This window comes from Dendroctonus ponderosae, unplaced genomic scaffold (genome assembly GCF_020466585.1).
Source record: "Dendroctonus ponderosae isolate FM_Combo_2020 unplaced genomic scaffold, Dpon_F_20191213v2 Dpon_F_20191213_1, whole genome shotgun sequence".
NCBI classification, from domain to species: Eukaryota; Metazoa; Arthropoda; class Insecta; order Coleoptera; family Curculionidae; genus Dendroctonus; species Dendroctonus ponderosae.
In genome coordinates, this window is record NW_026017110.1 from 18,146,449 (window position 1) to 18,163,483 (window position 17,035).

Consider the following 17,035-nt stretch of genomic DNA (forward strand, 5'->3'; position numbering starts at 1 on the left):
ATTCATCTGGGTAAAGAGCAATTTTTCTCATCATTCTTCGTCCATTGTTCAGCATGTCAAAAACGGAAATTATAGCAGCAAAATAAAAGTGCCATTTATCATGTCGAATTGCGTTCCAAAACTGCATCAAAAAGCTCTATAACAGCGTAGACTCAATACTGCTTTTCAGTCGATTAATTTTAGTCAACGTCAGCAAAGCATGGAACAAACAAAAATATTATATAACCACATGTATTGTATGTTGGTAGAAAATAATTCTAAAATAGCAAAAATTAACTCTATTTTAGAACATAGTAGAAAAGTACCCCACTGTACTAAGAGTAATATTAATTAGCTTTGAATTGGAATTTAGCCTAGAATTTGGAAGAATTGGCGAAAAAAGAAGATACGAGGAATGTTTGATTGTGATTTTTGTTGTTGAAAAAACAGAAAGTTTGCCGTTCAGCCTAAAGCCATTTTTTTATATTTGGTATTTTATTAAATTCCTCGAGCAGAAAAAAGTGCATTTTCAGAATATTTCGTTACCTTCCTAATTAAAAATGTACAATACTCAGAGGCTTATTAAGAAGAAAGCTGAAGGAAATTTGAATGTTCTGCTTTTCTTTTCGAGTATTATCGCTTTTTCTTGCGAATTCTGTTACGAGAGCTTACCAGTTTTCGCCTGTTTTATTAGCATTTATCTTCTTGTGAAAAATCTTCATTTGCCAACGACTGAATAAATATTTCGTTAATCTCGGCAATAAATCAATTTGCCTGGAAAATGATTGTCCATTGACCCAGGTATACAGAGAGCATACATTCGCCTGGTCATTTCCTACTAAATCATTTATGGGCAGAACAAAAAGAGTTTTCTTGCCATTGAATAGCGAAAGAACCTCGACGACTGGGGCCACTTGACCGTTGACCCGTAAAAGAATCTCCCTTAAGATACTTTTCATGTCTGTTGCTATATGGGTTTACAAGGCAATTTTTCTCAAATAAGAATCTTCAACTGGCCGTAGATTCGTGAAAATGACTCTTGGTATCTTGCAAAAACACTGTATTATATGAAGGAAAGATGTAAATATTATTTACCACTAAACTGACTTAATCAATATCTGCTAGTTTCCTATTTAGTTTAAATTTTAAAGAAAACAGTTGAAGCAATGTAAATTGTGCATTTTATATGGAATCAGGTTTATGATCTGAAATACGGTCAAAAGATTAAGTTCTTCTCATTTGCTGCTTTTTATTTATGATTTATTTATCCATTTTTCAGTGCGTTGTTGAGTTCCTTTGTAGAACATAAGCCAGCTGCATCGAAACATTAATCATTTTAGAACTTCTAACTTTAGTAGACGAAGACTCCTGGGAGGGGATGAAATTCCACCAGACCAGATCATGCGAACTCTCCTCAAGATTCTTCTGGAATTCATTGAATATACAGGGATAATGAGAGAGTAAAATTATGAGGGCACAATAGGACAGAAATGACCGCGGTGCAAGGACAAACACCACCTCGGCGGTTAGGAAAGGGTTTTAGTGGGTAAACAGCTTAGCTGGAGTCCCACACAAACCAGAGCGACAGACCACCAGCTCTGGGAGTGCATAAAAGAGCATTTCCCAAACCTCACCGAAAAAAAAAAAAAAAAACTTCTAACTTTTCTTTAAAATCAACGAATTGAACCTTCTGAATGCAAGCCAAAAAACATGTTTATTTTTAGTGTTAATTGTTTTATCATTTAATTTATATGCATTTAAAAAAAGTTTGATCAGGCAACCCAATCAAAACATTAATTTTTCGAACTTCTTTTCTTTAAAATCAACGAATTTAATTAAATGAAACCCCATCAATCGCAAGCGAAAACATATTTGTTTCTTGTTTTGAATTGTTTTATCATTTTATTTGTATGGATTATTTGCGAAAGGAAGCCTGAAATGGTGAGTGATAAAAATTACGAAAGTGCAGTACATAATTTTTTATACTGAACATTTTTGAAGTTTTTGTTGAATTTTTTAAATTTTATCGCAAGAAGATTCAAGTCAATAGCAAACTAAAATTTATCGAAATATATCATATGCTTATCATTTTTGTAAAAAAAGAGAAAACTGTTCAACTCTTAAACAGTAAAAAGAAAACCTTTCAGTTAGAGAAGACGCTTTAAGTGTGTTCCTGTTACAATGTTAGAACAACAGCTGGAAATGCGGCGTTTTTTATATGAAGCACAAATAATCGGAAATCTCCACTATCCGCCTCATATTCCACTTTATATCAAATAGCATCAGTTCATGGTAATATAAATTGTCCACCGTTTATAGGGCTCCTTTTACAACACTTGGATGTGTATATTCAGCAAATATTTGAGAACAGGTGCGAGCTAATATCTTTACTAAGGTAAACTGTGTTTATCTGAATCAGCTTTTTCCAGGAAACTTAAATTCCATGCTATGTTCATCTATTGACTTTGATTATCCGAATGTAAAATGCCTAACGCAAATAGATATTCTGTTGTTTAAGGACTCGCTATATTATGTCGCGTATTTGCTCGATACAATACACAATCGGTCTAAGCACTTGCATATTTGCTGATATGATAATATTGTATAAATGTTCCATTCTGTTAGTATGGATATCGGTGTTGAACAAGATAGTGGATAATTTTTAGCTATAGGTAGAATGTATTCGGGTGGCCCTTAGTGGAACTGATGAATCTACGTTCTAATAATTATTGGAAATGTCCAATGGCCGAAAACAAATTAAGAATCAATAAAAATGTTAAACATTGCTTATAAAATGTTTTTATTGACGTGTGCAGACTAGAGATTTCATTCCTAAAACTTGGTTTAGGAAGTTTCTTTTTTTCAACAGTAATTTTTATTGCAACTTGTTTACGCGCTATTTGGATTGAGTCAGTAGAAAAATCGTGTTAAATAAATATTGTTATTTAACTGAAGTTTTACTACCTGTAGGTAAAAAAAAGTATTTTGTCCTTACTTTAACGGAAGAAATAGGTACATTTAATGTAGAAAGAATTGAAAATTATAGAACTCATAACTTTATTTACAATAAAATATTATAGACTACTTGTTATAACTAAACAACAACAAAAACTGATCGCTTCAGTTGATGATGGTTATATTTGATACATTATGGAGTTTTATCAATATGATGACTTTAACCGCTTACGAGCTGTTTACTTACGACACAACTTCAGCAATACAGCAGCACTTAGCCGAAACTGAAATACAGTTTCCCATTTTTGTAAAACTTAGAACTTGCATCTTTACTTTTACTAAACCTTGCAATTATGCGTTTCACACCTTTGCAATGCTTAAAAATGGTGTTCTAAAAATATTACGGGAAATCAAGAAAAAAAACACAACGTTGGATATCAACATGGAACATTTCAAGTTCATTTTATACATAAATTGTATGTAAATCCACCAATAATTTGATGGATTTAGAACATAAATTTTGTAAAACGCATATGCTCAATAGCATAAATCAATTTTCTGAACTCAGCAATCCTTAATTTAAACTTTTCATCATCTATATGACATAATGCACAAGTTCACCGTATCTACAGAAACACGGGCACTGCAAAATGGCAAATTAAACAAAAATTCTAAGATAAATCAACAAAAAGGATACGAAAGAAATAGTAACTGCAGTGACGATATATTGCATAGAGTATACTTTAAAAGTAGCTGTTATCTGTTGTCCAGCGAGATACAATCTCAAAGAAGAACGACTTACTTCGAGAGCTTGGTTACAGATTTATATTAGGGTCAGACTTTAACTCAACTGATTCGAGGATTTAAAGAAACATTCACAATCGAATTAACCGTCAAAGAAGCTGATGGAAGAGCTAAAAAGTTGGGTAGCAAACCATCCAGCTAACCCATTAAGTTTTGTCTACCAAATCGCCAAAAAGTTCCATAATATAGCACAATTCCTCGAGAGATGCATACACAAGGGCGGGGCCAGCTTTCAAGTCAGTTCAGTCAGGACAGGAATCAATTCAATTGCAATAATAAATGTAATTAAAAAACTGTTGCATTGGTATATGTCGCAGTAATTTTAATCAAATAACAAAATCAATTTTCTTCCATCGTGTTTTCTCGCAAAACGAGTAATGACTTCCTCCACTTCAAACGATATGGTTTGGTGAACGTGGAGAAGTGCCAGTCCAGTTAAGCGCTCTTCTACCATTGAAGCTCTAAACATAGATGAAGACAACTAAAAGGCTCTAAATAAATTTGGCAAAAAGCTGATCCGAGATTCCGAGAACTCGTGCAAAAATAAGGCGACTGATTCCACAGCTCTTAATGAGGCGTGAATATTGAATGTGGAGATTCTCTTTGGATCACTTTTGCACGGTACATCCAGCTGTTTAAAGCATAAAAATTAACTTTATGACTCGGTTTCATAAAAATTGAGCAAAATGTTAAATCGAGAGCTCGAGTGAAAAGCAAGTTTCGTATTCCGTCGAAGTATTGAATGTCGATCTAACTATGGCTCTACACAACGAATCCAGCTGAAAAGACACAAAGGTTCGTAAAAATCAAACAAAAGTCCTTTCGACTTCTTCTGATGCTGCATGATTGCAGATGTTCATATTTGGATGGGAAACTTGTTTTGTTTTCGACGACTACGGTGTTTTGCAGAAACCTGGTAAACATGATTTCTAATCCATAAATGTTTTAGCTTGAACTGAGTTTAGTTTATCGAGAAGCGCATTTTTAATTTATCTTTATTTCCTCTCTTTATTTCAAATAACAAAAATTTTCATAAAATTACTGTAATACTAAAGAATGTTGTTCTTTCTTTCCAGGTTGCACGATGCAGCTTTCGGTAAGTTTGGCATTACTTGCCCCTGCTTGCCATGTAGATGTAGAGCTTTTAGTCACAATTGATGACTTGTATTTTATGACATTATTGTGTATCATATTTATTCGACGTACAACGACAAGGGAAGTTCTAGATTCTGTGTTGAGTTTGGATAATTTTCGATTTTTTTTGTTAAATTAATTTAAACTTAGATATTATACGTTAGCGAATGTCTCTACAGCAGACTGTTTTGATATGTAAGATTAATAACTTTCTATTATGAACTACACTTTTTATTGCCTTGGCAGGGAATTTGCGTCATTTTCAGGATTTTTCTTCTTTAACTTACACCCTAAATTGAACTGTTCTCAAAAGAAGTAAAGCAAATTTAAAGTCGTTCTGCTGTGAAATACACTTGATATTGCCATTTAAGGTAATTATTTACTGCGTAATTATTTACATTGCAAGTAATCACTCAATGGTGTTTTCCATGGTAATTATCATGTTTGGGACGATCTGGACTTCGAGAATAAAGAGTTACTAACCCTAATAAAAGTCAGTTGTGGAGGTTTTTTGAAGAAATTCCTTCTACTACCCCTTTTCGATGCTCGAAAGTCCACTATTCTCCCATTAGGCAGCACATACGAAAACGTGAGTCCATTGTTTTTTGTACTCCTTTCAATGCATGTGATATTGAAATGTTGATGTATGAACAAAACTAATTTGATCAGACATCTTATGTAGATATTTGGGTTATTGTTGGTTATCCATTGATACTTTTCAAATAATTTAAATCAGCTGTCTCAACCAAAATAAGAAAAATCGAAAACAACCACAACGGAAGTAGTGTATCCATTAAGAAATTGTTAGTAGAGGGATTTATAGCGAGTAGAGGGAGCTAGGGAATTTATAACAGAGGTAAGTTTTTATTATCGAAATCCAGAGAGGCTCAAACTAGGTAATTAGGAACTCTTCCTTCTTTGAATTACACCCTAAATTAAACGGTTCTTGTTTCTCATAAGGGAGAGCAAATGTTTGCAAAATTTTAATTATTTAATTCAATCTGCAGAAAAAGTCTTCAAAATCAAGATATCAACACTGGCATTTTTCTGTTGTAAATTTGTTTTTTTTGCTGCATTGAAATGTTAAAATAGAGGGGTTTTAGGGAATTTTCGACGGTCTAGATCTGGAGAGCATTTAATTTTGTAGAAGTAGATGGCAACCAGGCTTGTAGTTTTTCTTTGATACCATTTACGCTTCTCGCATGTGCAGATTGTAAATTTTATGATGCGAATTTTATAAAATGGGTTCTTCGAAATTATAGCGCACTTATTTTCGTATGCTTCAGAATTTTCTTCAGATCAAACAGGTAACTTTTCCAAGTGCCTTTATGCGCTAATAACAGTGTTTTCTTATCGACTCTGTGAAATAAAAAGTTCCGCTTCAATCTGAGGCAGCAATGGAAACATAAACGCAAGAAAAACTGTTAAATACGGATTTTGACCTTGGCTGCTTTTATTTGCTTAAATATGTATATATTTTAATTATAATTTGAATATTGTAACCACGCTAAGAGCATAACTGAGGTTGGATGAAAGAAAGGCACTTTAGAGCTAACGGCCCATTCTAACAAACAAAATTATTCGATTGAATTTACAGATAATCTTCTTTTGAGACATTTAGCTGCAATTATATACATAGTACTTTATTTATCATGTACACACAAACCAAGAAAGACACTTAAGCAAAACCACAATTAAAAACGGAGCCTCTGTTTGCAAAAAATTATATTCTTTAAAAAATTCGGGTACTCGGCCTTAAATGCACTGGCATTTTTTGAGTGAGAGTATTTTGATTGAAAACTGATCTGTTCGGCATTAAAGTCTTTATAAATGTCAACTTTTTGAACTAATAGTAATTTCTGAGATTTTTATTCAAAAGGTTGCACACTCCATGAGTTCGAACTAGTTTTCCTCCTCAGACTAGAATCGTTTTTGCAGCTACTTCTTTTGGGGGTTTTGGAACTTTTGAAACATCGTGATATTTAACGAAGTTACGGGCAAAAGAGTGGAGGTATGCGCAAATGGAACATTATCTCCCAAACCGTTGCCAACGGAAATTTTTTCGTTTTGAAAACACGCTTTGCTGTTTTATATCTTTACTTATAAAAAAATGTTGTTGGAACATATTTTACAAAAATGCAGCCAAACTAGCAACACAAAAAGAGAAAAACCAAACAAGAATCAATATATCTAAATCTGCAAATGTGCGCTTTCGATGAGCACATGCTTATTTCTACCAGTTTATAGTTCCCCCAAAAATCTTAAATCTGCGCCAACTGTCTCGTCTAGTAAAATCTTGATAAGATACCAATTGGGTAACTACAGTTTATCGCACCGTCATTTATAATTAGAGAATTTAAGCTTTATCCGATTCTACAAACATAATGGAACATGTCACACTATTACGCTAAAATAAGTATTGGGAATACTACTACACTTCGAGTATGCTTACTCAGATTAGGATAATTGTATTGTTTCTCAGATACCTAATTACATTGATAAGATACAGGCGCCGGTTGGAGGTTTTACCGAATATTTCGGCAATAGTAGATATATAAGTAGTAAGTCCAATAAAAATACTCGAATTTATGCGCTGAAATTTAATTATTTATATAATAACGTACTTAACAACATTCCGAACATCGTAATGAACTCGCGAAGTAATTACATTATACGAATGATCGATTAGTTTAAACACGAGTTTGATTATAAAATTCAAATATTTTTATTTTTTGAAAACATGGACAAGCAAGCTAAGTAGATTTGGTTTTATAAAGTTACATTTTCAATTTTGAATTTTGAAAGTTGCAAAATCAAAAGTTTCTGTTGCTTAATGTTTAGTGTTTTTTTCCTGCTAAAATGGATTTCGGACGGGATCATAAAGTATTTAGTTTTCTTTCAGCTAAACCGAAAATTTTAGAGGCGCTCCTCTCAGATAAAGATTTGGGTTTTCCATCAATCAGCTTTTTCCTTAACAGTTTCAGTTAATTTATTTGATTAACATACACTTTGATTAATCCGAAAATTAATAAGCGATTTATCAGCCCTTTTTGTAATTTGTCCTTTAACTTTTCTGTACTTTCAAATACTGTATCGTTTTCTGACTTGCTCTCCTCGACTCGATTGAAACTATTTGAAGCGTAATAATTTTATGTTAATTTCAAGGATATAATTATCTTCATTAAACTGTTATAAAAATATATACCTACTAAACCTTAAGAAATTGACGAACCTTTTCCTTTTAAAACATTTACATTTTTCGTTTTTTTTTTACCTTTCATGTTCAATATGGTTTCATGCTAACTTTATTTGCTCTTTGCTTGCTCTTTCAACAAAACCTTCTTATCGACCTAAGAAGATTCTGAACTTTCACATATTTTAAGCAGCAGAAAGAAAACTTATTTCTCCTCAAAATTTGAATGTGACCATGAATCACTATAAATTTTTGATTTAACGTTTGTCGTAATTCTCTGCGAACTAACACAAACGTTTTTGTTATAATTATGAGCACAAATTTGCGATAATTGTCATCAGAAACACTGCTCGTGTAGTGCATATCACCATCATCTTGTCTTTGTCGGTTTAATTTGAGCAAGCATGAGTGCATTAAAAATAAAAATGAAGTCAACTTTACAGGATTAGTCAATTTTTGATTAGGCGAGCGTGTTTTTATCTGGTAAAATTATCAATATGGTTTTTACAAAATCGGTGATCTGCCAATTTAAACTTCTTTTGTAGATCTAATCAAATGTTAAATTCAAAATTGCATTTGCATGATTTTTGACCATATTGAAAAAAATGTCTCAAACACAACAGCGGATATAACAACCATTAGCTGAAACAAAACATGCAGTCCAAAGCACAATAACTCATGCTCAAACGTGCACTTTACACCTATTTATTGATACCTACCCGAAACCAACTTGCCACCTGCGCGTGCCCAAATGAAAAATAAAATAAAATAATAAAGTACATGACAGTGTATTATATGATATACGAAATTATGGCACATTTTTCACATGGTTAGGTCGCTTTTTAAATAACTTGTTTACTTATATATCGTCAAAACCAAAATTAACGAAATCTAGAAAACAATAAGAAACAAAACGGCGGGAAGTGATTTGATCAGAAAAACACCGACTACGATGTAAAAAGTTGTCAATTATTATTCAATATTAAATTTGATTGAAATGTTCTCCATATTTTTGTTATAACTTAATAAGGACCATTAAACCTAATGATATCCTTTTAATGGTGCTGATTAGAAACTGCAAAACATATTTCTTGTATCACTTTTAATTGATCTGCTTCGTGTTTGCTATACATTCAGGATGTAATGAAACTAAAAATAGGAGCGATGATGATATTAATTAAACTTTCAGTCTTTTTGTTCAATTTCTACTTACTACATAAATACATTTAATTAATTTGATCTGCCTTATAAGTTTTAAATAGTAGTGTTTTGAAAGTACATATCCATAATATCTAATTCCATCGCTACGTTAAATAGCGACAAATTTAATGATTTTCGTTGAACAATGGTGATAATTGGGCTCAGATATACATTTACATCTCATATTTTTAAACAACATGCACCAGAATCAAAAGAAATTAATACATATTCTCAATTACCTCAATCTGTATAATATAAACTATATCCAATAACCATTTACTTAATCGACTGAAAATTGTGCCAATTGCGTATACTAGAATTACGGCGATGAGAAAGTCAATTGTCGATAATTATTATTGAAAGAACATCAGCATCATATCTTAATACTTGATACAAGAATATGAAGAAATGAACATTTTATTGATTGACTTTATCGAAAACCTGTTAGCGTCCAATTAGATTTAACAGTCTCTTCGAACATTTCAACTAAAGAAAGTCTAAAAGTTTTTATGACAGAAAATAATTTAATTTTTTTGAATCAAATAGATCTTTTCAAATTTAGAGTAACTAGCAATAGACGACAGTATAAAATAAAAATTAAAGTGTTGTATTATTAAAAAGTACTCGCTTGGACTTGATATTCAAACAATATAATGCTTGATACAAAGGGTACCTTTAACTACACAGTTTCAGTTAAAGCATTGACAAAACTTCAAAAAAGAGTAAATATTTTAGAATGTGATTTTCTATTTTTGCAAAATTATCTAGAGTTTCTTGAATTGAACTCAATTAATATTTCAGTAGTATGAATGTTGAGTTGCAAGTAAATGTACAATAAATTAATTTGAACCAGCAGACTTTTCCAGTGATGAAACGAAATATGTAATTTGGAAAGTAAAACTTTCAATATCAAGACAATAAGGCTATTATGAAATAATTACGCCTGAATTGAAACCGGATTAGTTGGGCTTTCGCTCTTGAACTCACATTCATCTCAACTCCTTCGCACATAAAGTTTTCCTCATCACCGTAAAGCTTGCGGTAAAATAAGCTTATCACACGCTTCAATCAAACGCAAATCTTGTTAGTTATCTACAAAGCACATATTTACATTAGGCGTAATTGCGCCGGTAGATACTTTGAATTGTTGTTATATTTTCGCATAATCGTAAATTAAACTGGTTTCTATGTTTGAACTAGTACTATCACTTTTCGATGGGTTTCCTGGTATAGTACTGTATTATTTTCCAATTTCTGCATAGCTAATTCGGTGTATTCAATTAGTTAGTTGTAACACTGAGGTATTATCAACGTTTTATAAAACTGTATTGTTTTAAAAAATTATGTACAGAAGAAGTAGACGCTATTGAAACAAGTTGATTTTTTTTAATTTTAAACGCAATAAGTGAGTGAAAAACTAAAACATGTGTTGATAAAATGTGCATGGTGTGGTACAAGATGTAAATTTTGCTGTAAAAAGCGCACGTTCTGAACTGGATATTATTGCTGTGAAAGCCAGTGATTGTAAAATCAACTATCCTGAACAAAACCAACTGTGTAAATTAATTCCAAACTCATGCGACTCCAGTTCATAACACTTTAATGAAATATTTATAATCAAAGTACTTCATATTTTCAAGTGACTTGGCTGGAAGTTTCCGAATTATTTCCTACTAAGGAGATTTAAAAATTGAATTTTCATTAAAAATTGAATTCAATCAGTTTGCTCAGCTCTGGATTCGTCTAATGTTTTAGGAGTCTGTGACTAGAAGTTTGGTATTATGAACGAACAGTATTTAAACAAAAGATTTTGCATATTGAAGTACAATTATTGAGCTTAAAATAGCTAAAATAGTAGTAGAGTAGTAAGTGGCTCAGTAGAGTAGTAAGTGGTCAAATTTGAAATTTTATATTGATCTTTCATTTTTTTTCTCATAAAGCAACAATTATCGAAATTAAATTTTTAATAAACTCAAGCTATTTACATACACAATTTTTTTCTCCAGGAACCACCTTTTCTTGAAAAAATTAAGACTTAAATAAGTACTTCAACTTTGAACCACCATGATCTGATAAACTGCAACATTTCCACCAGCCATATTAAGCTCAATTATATTGCCTCCAATTTGAAGATAGCCTTTCTTCTTGAATCATCCTGTGTATAAACATTAACGGTGTTATTCATTATTCATGTGAATCAAAGATGTTCAATTGATCAAAAAGGCTGTTTCTTGGATAATTATGGGTGTGCATCCAAAAGCAAAATACGTTTTATTAACTGCATCGTGAAATTAAATCTCTTCAGTGATTTATGATTCGTAACTGCATGAAACCTTCTATTCCTCATCAGTACCTTCACTTCCAAATGTGGCATAATTAGCTATTAGTTTCCGGGCAAATAAATCATGCAATTTCGTTTTAGGCACGGTTTTTATACAATTAAAGTTATTAATGGCAATTGTCCCAGCACAAGCCTCTCACAACAATCTAAAATGTGACCATATAACTCTATACTGAGTGGTTGAATTTGGATTCTGTTTATGAGATTACAGTGGAGTTTGAATTTGCAAAACAATTACCTTGGGCAGGGCGGCTAGACATTGTTGCTTAACGTCCCAAACGAGCTGATCTCGAGGGAATTGCAGACATTTCTGCACGCTGAGCTCTGGTACGTGGATGCGCACCAAAAGGTAGCCTAAGCCATCAGCGCCATTGCGCAGCTCGCCCTCCTCCTCCATTGTGGTAGCTGGTATCACCTCACATCTGAATTAATAAATAAAACTCAATAATGCGCTTAGAACAAAAAATCAATGTTTTCTTTTATTTACATATTTTGTTCGTTGTTCGTTTGTTGTTTGTTAACATGTAAATCCCAGTTTGCAACAAAATCTGGTGAAAAGAAACACGGGTTTGGTAATTTAGTATGTAATTACATCTTTATTATAAATGTTCCTACCCAAAAACTAAACCGTTCGATGATGATTTTCGATGATAGACAACCTGGTATGCAAACGATAAAGATCAGAAATATTAATAGGGAAATCTACAGTTTGCAAGAAATTATCGATCGTTTCCAAACTGGAAAAAGTGCCTCGCCGTCTTCCGAACTCATACGAAATTGCTAATCACTTTCGATGTCGTGCAGCATCGGCATAGTTGTAGGTTTTTGTTTGGAAAATATTAAACTTTAATGAGCGAAAAGTGGTCGAAACCGGCATTTGCCCTAGAAATACCACTAAGAAAAGTAGCTGGTAAAGACATAATCTACAAGGTAGTCGTGATTTTTAACCACAAATTGATAATATAAAGTTTTCCAAAACTATGTGCCATAATCGGTTTCAATTTCTAGAAAAGTTACATGTTTTAACGTTGACGCTACGGATTGGGTTCTCATAAACCCTTTTATTGCAGCAACTTATTGTACGTTGAGTATAACTCGTTACGAGTAAAATATAGCGTCAGAGAAGTCTCTCCGACGTCTCAAGAAAAACTTATTTAGAATCTGGCAAGAGCCCTTTTTACATAACAAATGGGAATGAACAAAAGTTATGAATATAACTTATTTAAACTTAAAAAAAAAGCATCAATGGTTATAAAGTTATGCTCAAAAAACGGATTTTCGCACTTTCTTTAATTATTTCAACAATGTTCCACAGCTGGAAATCGTGCACCAATTATGTTCCTAATTTTCTGACATCCTTGCAAGCAACTTCTAATAATCTTTTATCTTCATCTATTTAGTGCCCGGAAACAATCTAATCCAACCGGACTATCATCAGTTTCAATGAATCATCGCGTAAGCATATTTCTTATGATATAAAACTTCAGACGAGTTATTTTTATGCAAACCCTCAGAAGTCGCAACAAAGCTCTCGTTTTTTTTCAGTTTAGTCTTGGTTCTTGTTAATCATGTAATTTCAATTTCAATATTTAACTGCTGCACTTTCCTTTATTCAAATGCTTCAGTTGAAAATTTTTCCGTTTATCACTTTATCACTTTGTTTGCTTCGCTTGTTTGCAATTCTTAGTTCAAACTCCTAAGCAACACTATACCAAGTTACTATCAGTTCGCTTTTTTCTGCTTTTACAGTAAAAAACGTAATAACAAGTAAAAATGTTTAAATGGGAAAACCAAAGCTGCGTTAAAGATGAAAAAAATGGGTCATTTGAGGTGTGGTGATATTTAGAACGTCATTTAAAATCTAGATCATCTACTCAATCTAAACAACGTTTTTCATTCAACCAGATAAGACTTGAGGGTCGATGACGAGGTTCAATTCTACTACTGAGAAAATACTGTTTAATTTACTTACATAGTTTCCCAAAAGAACATTGAATAATCAGATGAAAAGAGCCTGTTTTTGTCACTTTCATCATCTTAATGTGTTTAAAAGAGAATTTGGTATTATTTGTTATTTGGTATTTGCATGAAAAATGGAGAATTGTTATACCGTCTTTAAGTATAAATCGTTATTATCATGCCATCTGTGTCCAAAATAAATATAAAAATGTGAGAATTTGCCAGGCCCAAGCAACGAGAAAAATTATTTGTCCCAAAAAGTAGGTAATCATGACTTAGAAGAAAATTTGGGAAGTTCAGATCAAACTTTGAGTTTGGTCACTTTATTGTCGCTGTTGTGTTTTTTACTGCTTATTTATAATATATTAACAAACACACATTAATACTTTAGTTGATAAGTACGAACTGGAAGTGTAAGGAATAAATTTACGGAATTTCAAATACCTACCTAGTATTTCGAACATAGGCAAAGTTAATGTTATCTTGAACAATCCATATTTTGAGAACTGAGAGATTTTTTATGAAACGTTTTTTTTATTTTAAATCAATCATTCAACATACAACAACACGTTTATTTTAATTTCCCATACAAATCGCCTAAATATAAATATGTTCTTCTTCAAAATGATTTTACTTTCTGCTGTAACAAGTTAGAGAATATTTTTAGTTAAAGTTTTGTTTTACCGAGAATAGTTTTTTAGTATTAGGTGTGTGAAAACAATTAAAACAGCCATTTAAACACCGCGATTTTCCAGTGTAAAAATTGGTGATTGAAATTGGTGATGAAAGACTTTTTGAGTAAGAAAATGTACGTATTCAATAAAAAAGAAATAGAAAAATATATTCTTCTTCTGACCCTGAAGTAAATCGAACAACTGACAAAAACTTTCTGAACAATATGTAACGTTTTTGTAGAAAATAATCGTTATAAATTATAAATTTACCATAAAATACTATTATAGAACATGAGTAAATAAAATGTGTATTTTAGTTTTGTAATAGGCAAATGATAAAATGCTCTAATCAGGTCAATTTCCAGTGCCACGCCAAAACAATTGATCATTATTATTTCCTTAAATCCATTTAGGCTTTCAATAAACCAACATGACTTTTAATGAACACACTAGATATATTAACTATTTTCAAAAGGCCATGAATGTATCGTATTATTCGGCAGGTTCTCCAATACACTTTTGTGTTAGAAGAATTTCCATATTAAAAACCACAAATACCTGCAAACCTTCATACTTACAATGGCGTGCTAAATGTGTTGGACGTTGTTGCAAAGCTATGTATGCGTTTTAGTTGCTTCTTCATGCCAGCAAATTTTCAATTCACTTTATTTTTTTTTAAACTGCTCACTAAGAGGAAACTCAACTGTTCGATTCTCATTGCATGATGAAAACTCATACTTCAAGAGCACATACACAAGAACAAAACTGATGGAAAACTGATGTAAATTCGCTAAGTACACTGGTGCTGATTAGTGATTGTTCCTCATGCACAGGCTAAGTATTAACTGACAAATAGAGCTGACTTTGTCGGTTTCTGATAGTAAATCTTGATTCTGCTGTATATAAGTGAGATAGCAAATGGGGAGACATACTTTATCTTATCTTATCAGCTATTTCACCTACAGGTTTCTGTTTTGAACTTCTTTGGATAGGCTGAAGGTAAAATTGTTAAGGTGGGCCTTTTCAACGCCACAAAGAACGCATTATTAACGTGATTTACTTTATAACAACAGTATTTTAGTAGTTAACAATGCGTTAGCAGTTAATAAAGCGCAGTAATATAAATTGGTACATATTTAGATGCTACAAAATTTTGAATTTATTTGCGAACTTAATTACTCATGCACTTTAGAAGTTAATCATAAAAATCTGATAAAGACTCTCATGACTTTGTGTTTAGTCACTGCTAAAATATAAAATAGCGACGTTAAGATTTTCGGAACCCCTAAGAACATACTGATTTAAATGCAACTGATTTTTCCAATATAATTTAAAAAAATTGTATTATGCCAAAGTCGTTGAAATATATACAATTAGAGAGTGAATAATCATATTAAGTACTTAGAGATCTAGTTATGAGCCAACAGATTGTAATGAAAAACAGTTGGATTTATGATGATGAAAAGTAAAGTGAAAGCTCATGTAACTAGAAATTTAAAATGATTAGCGCCTTAACAGAGTTAGTGACTTCCGTGCCATAAATTTGTCCACTTAGGAAGAATAACGTAAATCTGCGAACTTGCCATAAAGCCTGTTATGCAAGAGAATTTACATTCACGTTTAAATCAATGAATGCAACAAAAACTGTATGCTATGTGAAGAAAGAGGCGGAATATAGATAAACGACACGATAGATATAATTCGGTTAAATTTAAAATTCAGCAACATTCACAGCATATATTTATCTGGAAACTTACTAATTTTAGTCGAGTTGATGCGAAGTTCAACCACTGGTTCCTGACTATTGTTCGGAAGTTTTCACCAATTTTCCGAATATCGCGCAAATCTGAATCGTTGAATTCAGGTTAATTCACAATTGCTGAATGATTTTCAAATATCCTTTTACTCGACATAACCAGATTTTACGGGAACCAGTGCTGTCAACAGGATGGACCAACTTTGCTTTTGCTAATTAAGAAAACGTGCCCAGAATTTTGGTAATTCGTGCTTTTACTGAAACATAATTACCTACTTTGAAACTTTTCACATTATTTCTCCTCAGACGTATGAATTTGGAAAGCTTAGAGGGTTTTAAAATCTAGTATATTAGACAATATTTATTATTAAATGAATCTTAGTAATATCACAAGTTCATCAACAAAAATACACATACAAAAATGTACAAATATTCTTTACAGAATATTTCTTTATTTTTTACAGAAATATTTTATTCTTTACAGAAATTTTCTTTTCAGAAACTTTCTATACTGCAATAATGATACAAGAGAATTTTTACATATTTTTTCCAACTGTAGTTCAAAAGCTACGAAACAAGAAAGTTCAAAACCATGGAAGAAGCGAACATTATCCAGTGTAATTTGAATATATAAAAAAATAATATGGAAATTTTAACTGAATTTTGAAACCGCTCTTATTCTTAATCTTACCTCAAGTGATCTCGATTCTAATCCAAATTGACAACAAACAATGACGATAAATTTTCTAGGTCAAAAAATTATTTTTTCGGTCCGTCTTTTCGGTTAATAGATTACTTTAAAATTGTGTTTCCAGTATTTAAACCATTTCCAGCCAGTACAGTTTATATGTGCGCATATTTTCTATGACGGAATACAAATTGCAAAAGAAAACTATTTCTAAAAATATTAGACTTAGACAATTACAATTTGATAATAAAACTACCATTTCTTTCTTTCGATCCAATGCCTCTGCAGCTTTGAAAATAGGAAGATTCTGCATCGTTTTAGTATCCTGCAAAAGAGTAGAATCGCAATTCTC

General features: G+C 31.9%; 1 protein-coding gene across 10 annotated transcripts in view; it reads right to left on the reverse strand.

Moving 5' to 3' along the window:
* Positions 1 to 17,035, reverse strand: part of LOC109535638 (protein shank) — a 152,211-nt gene that overhangs the window by 40,010 nt on the left and 95,166 nt on the right. For 4 of the 10 annotated variants that reach the window (XM_048661709.1, XM_048661699.1, XM_048661684.1 and 1 more), the window contains exons 1-3: positions 14,818 to 15,132; positions 11,845 to 12,028; positions 8,785 to 8,802 (exon numbers count right to left, since the gene is read on the reverse strand). In XM_048661709.1, the coding sequence (XP_048517666.1) occupies positions 8,785 to 8,802; positions 11,845 to 12,028; positions 14,818 to 14,882 (267 nt within the window). In that variant the 5' untranslated portion in view covers positions 14,883 to 15,132. Of the gene's footprint in view, positions 1 to 8,784; positions 8,803 to 11,844; positions 12,029 to 14,817; positions 15,134 to 17,035 lie in introns of those variants that run through there. The other 6 variants (XM_048661716.1, XM_048661720.1, XM_048661679.1 and 3 more) reach the window with 3 other exon arrangements.